The sequence below is a fragment of the Bos javanicus genome, chromosome 8, assembly GCF_032452875.1.
Source record: "Bos javanicus breed banteng chromosome 8, ARS-OSU_banteng_1.0, whole genome shotgun sequence".
Lineage (NCBI taxonomy): Eukaryota > Metazoa > Chordata > Mammalia > Artiodactyla > Bovidae > Bos > Bos javanicus.
In genome coordinates, this window is record NC_083875.1 from 29594429 (window position 1) to 29607647 (window position 13219).

General features: G+C 42.5%; 1 protein-coding gene across 5 annotated transcripts in view; it reads left to right on the plus strand.

The window, feature by feature from the left end:
• The window catches only part of TTC39B (tetratricopeptide repeat domain 39B), a 154961-nt gene that overhangs the window by 95255 nt on the left and 46487 nt on the right, over window positions 1–13219 (plus strand). For all 5 annotated transcript variants that reach the window (XM_061425255.1, XM_061425256.1, XM_061425254.1 and 2 more), the window contains 3 exons: window positions 3530–3661; window positions 4847–4923; window positions 10983–11050. In XM_061425255.1, coding sequence (XP_061281239.1) covers window positions 3530–3661; window positions 4847–4923; window positions 10983–11050 — 277 coding nt within the window. The remainder of the gene's footprint in view (window positions 1–3529; window positions 3662–4846; window positions 4924–10982; window positions 11051–13219) is intronic.

A 13219-nucleotide genomic window follows, 5' to 3' on the forward strand; every position in this document is an offset into this window, starting at 1 on the left:
TCTTCAGTGAAATATTTTTATGGGTATTCCTCTGAACTTAAATCTGGTTGAGAAAAGTTATTTGAAATGGACATGGGAAGAACTAAAATATGCTAATCTCGGAGGCTAAAAAGAAATTCAAGATAATGAAAATATTCTTGGGACTCCTGATTTATGTGATGAATCAGTTTCATTTCAGTTAACAGCGCTCACGTGCAGGCTCAGTCGTGTCTGACTCTGCAACCCCATGGACTGTAGCCGATGAGGCTCTTCTGTCTGAGGCATTTCCTAGGCAAGAATACTGGACTGGGGTGCCGTTTCCTCCTCCAGGGGGTCTTCCCAACCCTGTGGATTGAACCTGCATCTCCTGCATTAGCAGTCAGATTCTTTACCACTGAGCTATCTGGGAAGCCCCATTTCACTGAATAGTACCTATCAATTTTGATGATGTAGCAGGAAAACCTATGCTTAGCCTTGTTCCTAGGTCTCATTGTGACCCTAGTGTCCATCTGTACAGTGTGACTAGAGCTTGACAGGAATAATCTTACCTCATGTGGAGAAGGCGATGGCACCCCACTCCAGTGCTCTTGCCTGGAAAATCCCATGGATGGAGGAGCCTGGTGGGCTGCAGTCCATGGGGTCGTGAAGAGTCAGACACGACTGAGCAACTTCCCTTTCACTTTTCACTTTCCTGCATTGGAGAAGGAAATGGCAACCTACTCCAGTGTTCTTGCCTGGAGAATCCCAGGGACGGGGGAGCCTGGTGGGCTGCAGTCCATGGGGTCGTGAAGAGTCGGACACGACTGAGCAACTTCACTTTCACTTTCACTTTCATGCCTTCAAACACAGTCACTGACCTGGATGAAACTTAGACCTCCTATAATAATTTCAAGACGGTTACCTTGTGGGCACAGGAGCGGGACTCTTTCCTTTGAGGAGTCAGTAGGGTGGGGAGGGTGATGTGACTCTAGTCATTGACATTGATTCTTAGAAATTACAGTAAGTCCCCTACATACAGACAGATTCTGTTCTGAGAGTGTGTTCTAAGTCTAGTTTGTTCGTAGACAACTCACACAATTCTCTATATAATACTGTACTGTAATACATTTATACTTTGCACACAAATAATATATGAAAAATCAAAAAAATAAAACATTTTTAGTTTTACACTACAGTACCTTGAAAAGTAATGGCAACCCACTCCTGTATTCTTGCCTGGAGAATCCCATGGACGGAGGAGCCTGGGGGGCTACAGTCCACGGGGTCGCAAAGAGTTGAACACGACTGAGCGACTTCACTCGCTCACTAATCTTGAAAAGTACCGTAGTACAGTTCAACAGCTGGCATCCAGGGGCCGGCATCCAGTGAACAGGCAGGAAGAGTTACTGACTGGAGGAGGGAGAGGAGGTGGGCAATGCCGGAGCTAAAGGATCATCAGAGATAGGAGATGGAGGGCAAGCTGAAATTTTACTGATTCCTGATGTTGATAGAACACACATTCGAATCTTAGAAAGTTCTCAACTTAAAGATTCGTACATAGGGGACTTAAAGTAATGTGCCTACTGAGGTGGTGGTAATTCTGAGATTTAGATGAGTTGCAATTAGTTAGCAATTCAGAGGTTAGCAACAGACAACAAAATAGATGGTGAAGCCCCTGGCCTAAGGAAGTTGCCCAGTGCTGTCTCCATCCAACACTCACATTTTCTACCTTGCCAGTTGCTACCTTTTCCCCTCTGTCTTCTTTAGTCCTTCAGATCTCTGTCTGTCCTTCAGATCATCTTCTATCTCTGTATCCATCTGTCTTCCTCTCTCCCTCCTTCTCTCTCTCTGCCAGTCATTCTCTCCTTATTTCCCCTCTCTTATTCTTCCTGCCTGTCTCCTGTGTTTTTTATTCAAAAAGTCTTTCTTCCTCTTCCACTGACACGCAGCTGGTCATAATATCGAATGAAATAAACAACATGATGTTATATTTAGTCTAGTTTTATATCCTCTGATCTTTCTGAATGTTTCACTGTTAAACATGTTTTTTTTTTTTTCCCCCACTCAAATACTTTTTTTTCCTCTTGGAAAAGCTTTTGCTTTGAAATGTGAGAATTACACAGCATTATAAATCAACTGTGCATGTGTGCTGCGTGCTGAGCCCCTTCAGTCGTGTCCAACTCTTTGCGACCCCATGGACTGTAACTACCAGGCTCCTCTGTCCGTGGGATTTCCCAGGCAAGAATACTGGAGTAGATTGCCATTTCCTCCTCCAGGGGATCTTCCCGACCCAGGGATGGAACCAAGTCTTCTGTGGCTCCCTCATTGCATGTGGATTCTTTACCCCTGAGCCACTGGGGAAGCCCCTGTAAATCAACTAAACTTCAATACAGAATTTTTTTTTAAAAAAGGTGATGTTTAAAAACTACAATTACTGATTTACATTGGGTTGCTCTTATTCCTTGCATGTTGTTTGTTTGTTTTCTTTTTTGAATCAGCAGTGCCCTCACTGTTTGGGACTAACTGCAGATTCTGAAAGGATGTTTAGACTCTTTCTGGTGGAGAAGGAATAACGTGGATTGTATTTGTTTTGCAGAGCAGCAGGCTGTTGTATATTGTATTTGAATTAAAAACAAAACCACACATTATTATTGTAAATCTTATAATTAACTAATGAACATAGCTTGAGAAGTTTTGAGGAAAGAGATAGTGAGGTTTTCACAGCCTGAGAGTCTGGGTTGTGCCATCCGTTCAGACTAAATGTCCTTAAGAATTTAAGCAGTTCTTACTGATAATATGAATCATCAAGAACTTTAATCAGGATTCCTAGATAATGAGGTGAGATTTGGTAAGAAGTCTACCATGAAGTTTTGTCTGGGCCCTTTGTGGCTGACCTGACTGATTGCCCAAATCTTGCTTCCTCATGGCCTCTGCCTGGGAGAAGGGAGGGGATGGTTTTAAACAAGCCTTATCTTTCATAATTTCTGTGTCACAAAATATATTTTCAATGGCTTTTATTTTACACTTATTTCAGAGCTAAGGACTGCTTCTGTACAAGTGGGAAAAATTAGGATTGCTTAGAAGCATTTTCTAAGAAATGAGTCGGCAGGCTGCCCCCTTGTGCTCAAACAGGGAAAAGCATACGTCACTTTCTGCTTCAACCTGGCAAGTTTCCTGCTTCCTGCCTTCACTTTCACTGTTCACTTTCATGCATTGGAGAAGGAAATGGCAACCCACTCCAGTGTTCTTGCCTGGAGAATCCCAGGGATGGGGGAGCCTGGTGGGCTGCCGTCTATGGGGTCGCACAGAGTCGGACACGACTGAAGCGACTTAGCAGCACCAGCAGCAGCAGCAGCAGCCTGGACTTGAACTGAAAAGTCCCCAGTGCTTGAGCTTCTTTGGGCGTGTCTTTCGTAGTCCACGTTATTTCAGTAACTGTGGTGGAGGAGTAAAAGTCGTTACTGTGAAAGTGATGCCTTGGATGAACTAGAATTTCTTGTGGTTATTGTCAGATGAAACCTGAATTCTTTTCAGTTGAATTGAAATGCAGTCATTTCCATGTTCTTCCCAGGGCCAAGGAGAGCATGTACCATGCCTTGGGCTACAGTACCATCGTGGTGTTGCAGGCTGTCATGACCTTCGAGCAACAGGACATCCAAAACGGCATTTCTGCCATGAAGGACGCCTTACAAACCTGCCAGAAGTATGAGCTGAGTAATTAAATTCTTGAGATACACCTAAAAACCTTTCTGTCTGTGTGACAAAATGGATGTACTTTGCTTCACTGAGAGCTCTGTTGGAAGTTGGCCATGGTTATGGAAAAGGACTTAGAGCATCAAAGCTTCCTGGCCTCCCGTACTTTTATGAGAGATTAAAAATATTTCCCCTAAGGAATTATCCTATGATGCTGGTGTGGCTGAGCACATGGCATCCTTACCGTTCTGTTTCCTTTTTGGTATTTGAGCTACGGAAAAGTACTGAGAATTTCAGTGGGTTTAGCAGCAAGCATCTCTTGGGGTCCCCCTGGTGGACAGAATAGGTACTACATGTTGGCCTGGTACTCCAGGCCAACCAAGGAGCATTTTTTATGTGGGAAATGCTGTAAATGCAGAAGCGGGTCTTTTATTTGCCTAAATGGCCATATTTGAACAATTTTGCTTGGTGGAAATGACATGGAGTTTCAGTTTTGTGTGTATATGAAGCCTCTAGTAGAAACCGTTAATTAGCATTGGTGAATTTTAACAGTGAAATTATGCCGTCTTGTAATTATGTCTCTAGCCCCTCAAATGAAGAGAGTTTCCAAACACTGCACTCTAACTCCATTTTTAACCAGTGGTGAAGTGACCCTTAACCTCAAAAACACTTATTTTAGCCATAGAGATCAGAGAAGGGGCATGACAGAGTTAGTATTGACTGTTGGTTTGGTTTAATCACTAAGTCGTGTCCGACTCTTGCGACCCCATGGACTGTACCCTGGCCAGGCTCCTCTGTGCATGGGGTTCTCCAGGCAAGAATACTGGAGTGGGTTGCCATTTCCTTCTCCAGGCATCTTCCTGACCCAGGGATTAAACCTGGGCCTCCTGCACTGCAGGCAGTTCACCAGCTGAGCTCCCAGGAAGCTCCCAGTACTGACTGTTATATGTAGGTTTGTCCACACACATAAACATGTTCAGTGAGCTTGGATTAAATGCCCACAGGGTGCCAGTGCTTGGAACTGGGTGTGCAGGTTTCAAAATGGTGATCTCTGCCCTGCAGACTTTAGGGTTTAGAATTCTGTTTCTGGTGACCCTTTGTTGTGATTACAGCTGAAATGGATATGAAATGAAAATGTGCTTGATTTATTACTTTTTTCTTTCTACTTCTCATCTCTTCTACGTATTCTGTGCAGATACAGGAAGAAATGCACAGTTGTAGAGTCTTTCTCAAGTCTTCTTTCAAGAGGATCTTTGGAACAGCTGACTGAAGGTAAGGGACATTTAAAGATTGGGTATTTTCCTTTCTTTGAAAAATTAAAGCATGGTTATGCTCATAAAATTCAACATTGAAGTGAATAAGATAAGTAAATGGAATGTCTTTTCCTCCTCCCCATCATTACTCACCCTCCAGAAGTAACCGCTGTTAGCAGTTGGTTTTCATGCCTTGCACACTCTTCTCTGTACATATACAAATATATGCAGAACATAGACATAGGATTTTTATAGTAATTCATTATTATTCATTTTTTGCAAGTGTAGAAACATGTGATACATGTGCTACAGTGTGATTTTTTGGCATTGACTTTTTCCAGGTCAACACATATAAATTGTACTTCATTCTACTTAATAGCCATGTAGCATTCATTAGGACAAATACCATAAATTAGTTTTTCTGTATCGAAGGACAGTTATATTGGTTTTTTTTGCTATTAAAAATAATGCTGTCCTAAAATTCTTGTACCTATAACTTCATGCATTTTTGCTAGTATTTCATAGGATAGTTTGCTAAAAGTGGAGTTACTGGGTCTGAGGGTTTGAAAATAGAAAACATTTATAGATCTCACCAATTTTTCTCTGAAGAATTAGGTCAGTTTATAGTCTTCTCATCCATGTGTGAGAGTTTCCGTTTTTCTATAAGCTATTCATTTTTTTCTCAAGGTCAGTAATTTTGATACCTTTAAAATAATGATGATGTTTTACAGTATAGAAACTGTTTGGTTTGTAAACATTTAGGACTACTAGAATTCAGGAATGTCCTAAATGTTCACATTTCGGACTATTAGAATCCAACATATCTTCAGCATCTTGATCAGATGGCTGGGAGAAATTGACTCCTTTTGCTGTTTCCTTGATGTTCCCACAGAGATTAGGGCAGAAGTTCCATGATGAGTCCTGTCATATTAGCATTATGCTCTAGTCAGAATGGTTTATAAGAAAGGAGCATTGCAGTACTCCTGTAGCAGAGAAAACGTCCTTCAAATGTGGCCGGTGTCTAACAGAGCCTCTGTCATCTGAGGAGGGCTTGTGCCTGTGTTATCACTGTCAGACTAGTTCTCTGGAGGAGGTAACACGAAATTGTCAAAGAAGCCAGTTAAGGCAACAGCAATTCTGGATAATGCGGTCCATCGTTCCTAGTGGTCGAGTCTGTGCTAGACACAGTTTTTAGTGTGTTTCACTGTAAAGTTTTCTTTGCTTTGTTAGAAGATTATTATCAACTTGCTGTGGACTTTGGAAAACGTGGGCTTATTATGTGTGTGTGTGTGCGTGTGCGCGCTCAGTCATCTCCAACTCTTTGTGACCCTGTGGACTGTAGTCTGCCAGGCTCCTCTGTCCTTGGGATTCTCCAGGCAAGACTACTGGAGTTAGTTGCCATTTCCTCCTCCAGGGCATCTTCTTGACCTAGGGATCGAACCCATGTCTCCTGTGTCTCCTGCATTGGCAGGCGGATTCTTTACTGCTGAGCCACCGGGGAGGCCCACCCTGTGTAACCTCCTTTTTATAGACTAGAAACTGAGGATCAGGGGGATTAGACAAATGGTCCAAGGTTACCCGCCTAGCAGAGCCGTGTTCAGACCTGACCTGCCTTTCCCTAAGCCACAGTTGTTTCCCCTGTTCCCCGCAACTTCTGCAGGTGGGTAGAAACATGTGGGTGAAGGAAATGGTAAATTATTTCTGTGTTAGACATCTTAAAAATAGGTGGTACTGTGTTCTTATCTCTTTATTGTGTCTTTGGGCATGGCATGGGAAGTATTAAAAAGTAAACAGTAATAAGATACCACTACACAGTGTCCAGGAGATGGTGAGGGACAGGGAGACCTGGCCTGCTGCAGTCCATGGGGTCGTAAAGAGTCAGACACGACTGAGTGACTCAACAACAACAACGCAGTGTCCAAAATCCAGAACACAGAGACCAGCAAGTGTCGGTGAGGATGTGGAGGGACAGGAACACTCATTCGTGGCTGGTCAGAGTGCAAAATGGTGCAGCCACTTTGCAAGATAGTATGACAGTTTCTTATAAAACTAACAGCTGAAAACTTGTGTTGACACAAAAATCTGCAAAGAAATATTTATGGCAGCTTTATTCAGCATTGCCAAAACTTGACCTTCACTAGGTGAATGGATGAAGTATGGTACATCCAGACAGAAAAATATTATTCAGTGCTACAAAGAAATGAGCTATCAAGCCATGAAAAGATTCGGGGGAACCTTAAATGCATATTCCTAAGGGAAAGACACCCATCTGAAAAAGGCTACCTACTGTATGATTCTAAGTATATAAGATTCTTGGAAAGGTTGAACTGTGGAGACAGTAAAAAGATCAGTCGTTGTCTGGGGATGGGGTGGAGGGATGATTAGGTGGAATACAGAGAGAGATTTTTAGGGCAGTGAAATCATGATGGTTAAATACATGTCATTATACGTTTGTCCAGACCCACAGAATGTATCCCAGCAAGGGTGGGTCCTAGTGAGCACTATGGCAGAATTATGATATGTTAGTGGAGGTGCACCAGTTGTAACAAACGTGCCCTTGGGAGAGCATGTTGATCATAGGTGAGTTTGTGCATGTTGGGGGAAGCCAGGGAGCAAGGGATATTTGGGAAATCTCTCTACCGTTCCCTCAATTTTCCTGTGAACCTAAAACTGCTCAAAAAAAATAAGATCCTAATTTAAAAATTATGAAAATACATCAGCCTGTGACTTTATTCTGAAATAAGGTTTATTTAGACTTCCATGTCTGAAAGCATGCTTAGCTAACACTTCACTGCATAATGAAGATATTCCCTTCAGTGAACTAAGGAATTTATAATTAAGAGATGTGCTGGTAGGTACCTACTTGTAAATGCCAAATGCCTAATTTTGAAAGCTAAGGGCTGCCCAATATAAATCAATCCGAGTGAAGAGATAAGACTTTTATAAATTAAGTTGCATTTATTCCTAATGAATTTGGCTGTCGCTGCAATCCAAACAGACTTTGTGTTCAAGGGAGCATGTCAAAACATCGTAGATTTACTGTGCAATTTGTTTTCCCTATAGGTAATTTCCATTTCTATCCTTGAGTGGCTCGTGGTTTGTAGGAGTAAGGATATTTAATTAAACTTTTTGTGGATTGAAGATAGGGCACACCCATTCTTCTCATGGCTGGCATATTAAATGGCTTTCAAATTGTCTTTAAAAACACATGTTTGTATACAGTTCTTAGAATGTAAGAGGGATTTAATTCAAAGAGTCATTATACATAGAAAATACAGTTCAAACTTTCTTGCCTTTTATCTCTGCCTTCCTGTTATGTCCTTTATGCTTCTCTTTGATTTGTCCATCTTTAGCTTAACTCTGATCCATCTACCCCTGCGCTCAGATCTCTGCAAGTCTCACCATTGATGCCAGAATGTTGGCTCCCTGTCCACCAACGCCAAATAGAAATACAGAGACAGAATTTGGAGGAAAAAAAATAAAGAGGAGCTTTATTCTTAGCTAGTCAAAGGGGAAACACGGTAGGCTAGTGCCTTAAGAACCGTGCCCCATTTCCTCAGAAATAAGGAGAGGTTTTATATCCTAAGGAAAGTCTTGCATTGTTTTTTTTTTTTTTTTTTGCAAAATTTCAAAATGGCCACAGATGGCATCAGGTAACTCAGTAACTGGAGTTGGTCTTTTCAGAAGTTATAAGCCTGTGACCTCCTTTCTGAAAGGAAGAATGCTACAGGGGTGTGTGCAGGGGAAGAATGCCAGGTGCAGAGTAGAATTCATAATACATATGGAGTCAGAGAGTAATTAGCTTTATTTAGCTTTGTAAAAGGACCAGTCTGGCCACAAGTGTTTGTTAGTAGTAGCATCTAGACAGTAACCAAAACTGCTTAACTCATTCGGGCCTGTTTATGTTTTTCCCCAGCCTGTTCATTGTTTCCTTGTTTTCCTTGTTTATCAGAAAAGTCTCGTTTTTATATAAGAAAGGTCTCATTTCTGTTTTTGCTGCAATACCATTGCCTGCTGAATGAAGCCCAGACGCGGATGTTCAACGTCATCCATCATTTAGCCCCGACTTCCTTTCCGAGGTCATCCATCATTTAGCCCCGACTTCCTTTCCAAGGTCATCCATCATTTAGCCCCGACTTCCTTTCCAGGTTCACAGCCCACGCCTCCCTGTGCGCACCCTGTACTTCAGCCGGAGGCGCGCCATCGGCCAAGCCACGCAGGGCTCTGCGCTCCGCCTCTCTGCCGAGCTGGTTCTCGCCCAGCGGCAACTTCACCACCTCAACACATGCCCCAAGCCAGCCATCTGGGTTACTAAGCAGGCTTCCAAAGGGAATAATTACCGAAAGTTCCTACTTTGTTACAAGTTTCCCTGGGAAGAGGATGTTCAAATGACTCTGTAAAAGTTACCTGTTTTTCTCCCACTGAACCCACTGAGAAAATCCAGGGGGCACCCTTTAAAGTGAGGCGTTCTGAAGGATGGAGACCCTGGCTGTTAATGCTGCCAGAACGTGCGCTGTCCGCAGCTCCTCGAATTTGGCCTGTTGTGGGTTTGGCTCCCTCTCACACGTGCTGTTGAAAGATCTTCATTGCGTTGTTGCTTCTTTGTCAATCAGCCTTTGGAACATGAGCATGGCAGGAAGGTGAACCAGTTTGTGAGAACAAAGTGTGTGTGTGTGTGTGTGTGTGTGTGTGTTGAGGGGAGGTGTCCTGTGTGTTTAAGTGAAAGAAGGAAGGCACTAGGTCTTATCCAGTTAGATCCAACACCATTTCATCAACATGGAAATATCCCGTTTTTCAGTTACTTGCATCACTTAAAAATGTGCTACTTTTTGAAGTTTTGTCAAAAAGCATGACATGGGCCAAGGGGAGTAATCTTAGTGGAAGTAGCTGATGCATATTGAGGGCTTACTCTGCACAGTGACTACAGGCAGCACTTGAATTCTTTAGCTTTGAAATAGAGATGTCATTAGCTGGACTTGAAGAATGAGGAGCCCAGCAGAGGGAGGAAGGGTAGCTTGCTTAAGGTTCTGTAACTAGTATGTGGCAGGGCCTTTGCTAAAATCCAGGCTGTTAATTACCCCAACCCCAAAGCTCATTTACTTAAATAACACACTAGTTTGTATCCTATGGATAAAACAGTAAATTGCTGATTTTGTTTATACAAAAAAAAAAAAAAAGCAAAGATTCCTCCCTCCCCAGTCTCCACAGGTATCATGAACTATTTAGGAAGATAGGCCACACGTCTGTGTGTCCAGGGGATATAGACATAGTTTTATGTAGCCCTCTTGTGAGTGCCTTGTTCCTGCACTAGATACCTCAGTGATCCAAGTAGCCTCCAACTGAGACTTCTGTGGTGGCCCAGTGGTTAAGACTCCATGCTTCCAGTGCAGCGGGTGTGGGTACGATCCTTGGTCGGCAAACTAAGACCCTACGTGTAGCACAGCTGAAAACAGACACACGTACCCACATGCACACACGCACAAAGCAAATACCCGCAAACTGTGCTAGTGCTAACTTTTTTACATCAAGTCTTCCCTGAATGAGGACTCATGAGTTGGACATGCAAGCTGGTTCTTTTTCCTAGAATCCTCAGGAATTACTGCTTTCTCTTCAAGTTGGTAGTGTGCCTAACCATTGTCGTGACCATCATGCCTTCATAATATTTTTGATGTTAGAATTAGTATATTCAGGTTAATTTTTCAATCCATCCCAGTGGTAGACTTGAAGTTTCCCATTAAGTTAAAAAAAACAAGTGGTTTTCTTTTTTCCCAAAAAGTGCTTTTCCATTTTGGTTTCCTCCTGTGAGCTGAGTTTGGATCTCTGACACCAAGGGCCTGACTCTTGGGAGTTATATGTGAATCGAGCCAAAGATGACTTCCCCAAAGCATTTCACACATTCTGGAAAAATCTTGCTGAGGCCTTGAGAGCTGAGGTCATCATTCCACTTCTATGCAATCACGAAGCAACCTAGGTTTTTATGTCTCCTCTGGGCTGATTTATCTGTCTTTTCTAAATATCTCAGAGCAATTACTGTGGGTGTGGGATTTTCCTTAATACACTTTTATTTGTTTTTAATAGAGGAAATGCATGCTGAAATCTGTTATGCCGAGTGCCTCCTACAGAAAGCAGCCCTCACGTTTGTGCAGGTAACGAACATTTGGCTTAGCATCAGTGTCACCCGGGGAGCCTGCTAAGTATGACAAAGAAAAAGATGCGGCTCATTCTGTGTCTTCAGTTCTTTCCACTTAGAGTTATAATGAAAGCTGTTTGTTATTGCTCGTAAACTTTGGCTGAAAGAAGACTCTGGGGGATCTTTTTGTCCTACTCAAATGCACCTAAAAGACGCTGTTTTGAAATTCAGTCTGTTGGGAACCACTGCCTTTTAAAGAAGCTGTTTTGCACCTACCACACCTAATCTCAGGATGCTTCTCTGTGTGAGAATTGTGAGGTTACGCCTCTGCGAGCTTGCTAATGGTGGAGGGCTGCACACAGGGGTGACTGGCTTCAGCATCTTTGGCTGTTCCCTTCTTGCGCCAGATGCTTCAGCAAAGCTCAGTTATGCATGTAGACCTCAGATTTTATTTCCCTGCTATTTGTATTCTCATCCCCTTTTATTTCTTCTTTTGGAAGAGCAGTTGAAAGAAGTCCCTAACAAAACAATGACTGTTTTTCTCAGGGGCATTTAAATTTCACCTCTAGGATTTCTTATCACCAGTAACTGGCCTGTCATTGTAGCTTCCAGTTCTTCTAAAAAAAAATACAAATTTTAACAGGTGGCCACACAGGTGGCAGTGATGGATACAGTGGGGTAGAAGTGGGGTGGAGATGGTAAGGGGGCAGAAATTCAACTGTAAGATGGAGAAAGTCTTCCTTGATTTCAATGCTTTACATCGAACTGAGAGTGCTTTTCTCTTTTTCTGGAGGTTGACTGACGTGATAGGTTGGAGTCTGGTTAAGGAAAATTAAATCAATCTGGTCTATGACCCTGTTTCCTAAAACTCTACATATTATCATGCCTGAAGCAGTCTCACTGCCTTAGTATACATAAGGCTAGTCACAGAGGCCCTCAGTTTTTTTTGTGTGTGTTTTTTAAATGCGTTTTTCAAATGGGAATTTGACAGTAAAATCTTTGATTCAAAGGGTTTTTAAAAAAATGTTTAGGGGCTTGTAACTCAACATCTGGGGATACCCACGGCTCTTCCCTCTTCCTCATGCCTCCATATCCAGTCAGGCTCATGATTATGCTGTTTTACCTTTTGAAGGTTAATCAGCCCTAGCTCTTCTTTAGTCTGACCATAATTGTTCTAATGAGGGGCTCATCAGCGCCTCCCCAGACTTCATGGCGACCTGGGGACCCTTGGTCTGTAGTTTCCCTTCCCTCCAGCTCACTCTCCCTTGTGCAATTGTACACCCACTCCAAGGGGAGCATCTCGCCTGCTCATGTCTCGGCTTCAGCGTTTAGTAGCCCTCATTGACGATGGCAGTGGTTCTGTGTCAGAATATCACAAATGGGGAAGGCTTTTTAAAACTCAACTGGCATCTCTCCCAGATCCCTACTCCCTTCTTACCGACATCCTCGCCTGCTGGTGGCGTACTTGAGTGGGAAAGTACAAGTAGCTTTCTTACTCCTTGGTCATTCCCTTCTTTGAAATAGATTTCTGTAGCAGTGCTGTGTTATATAAGCACAGATGCCCAAGCCAAGCACACCGTGATCTTTAATGCTTCCTTGCCTTTCCCCTGAAAGGTTTTTTTCTTTTTGCTTGCAAAGTTCATATCTGCCTTCTTTTCCTTCATCTGGTTATTTCCTAATCTTTTTTTTTTTTTTTTAACGCTGCAAGCACTGATGCTTCCAGGAAGCTTTTTGGACCTCTTCACATCCCAGGCCACCTTCGTGCTGTTGTGGCAACCTGTGCATGTCTCCGTCCGTGTGTGCATGTCTCCATCCCTTAGCATATTGTGTTTGCTTTTGTCTCGTTTTGCAATTAGGTGCCTGCTGTAAAATAGGCATTCCGCAAATGTTTGGGGAATTAAATATTCTTATTTGAAGCAGATTTTATTCCAATTTAAGAAATTCTTTCCTGGACACTATTGGAACTTGTGTAACTGTAAGCTACCTTCAAATCAGAAAATGGGCATTTAAATTGCATAGTGAATTTTATATTTATTGATTCTTTTAATAATTTAAGTATTAAGTATTTAAGTGATGAAATTAACAAACTAAAGTCAGTTTTTCTCTGGCTTCGGAAGGATGCTCAAGTGCACAGGAAATAAATACCAGAGCATGTTTCTGTTATTAATGGGTTAGAAAAGCATTC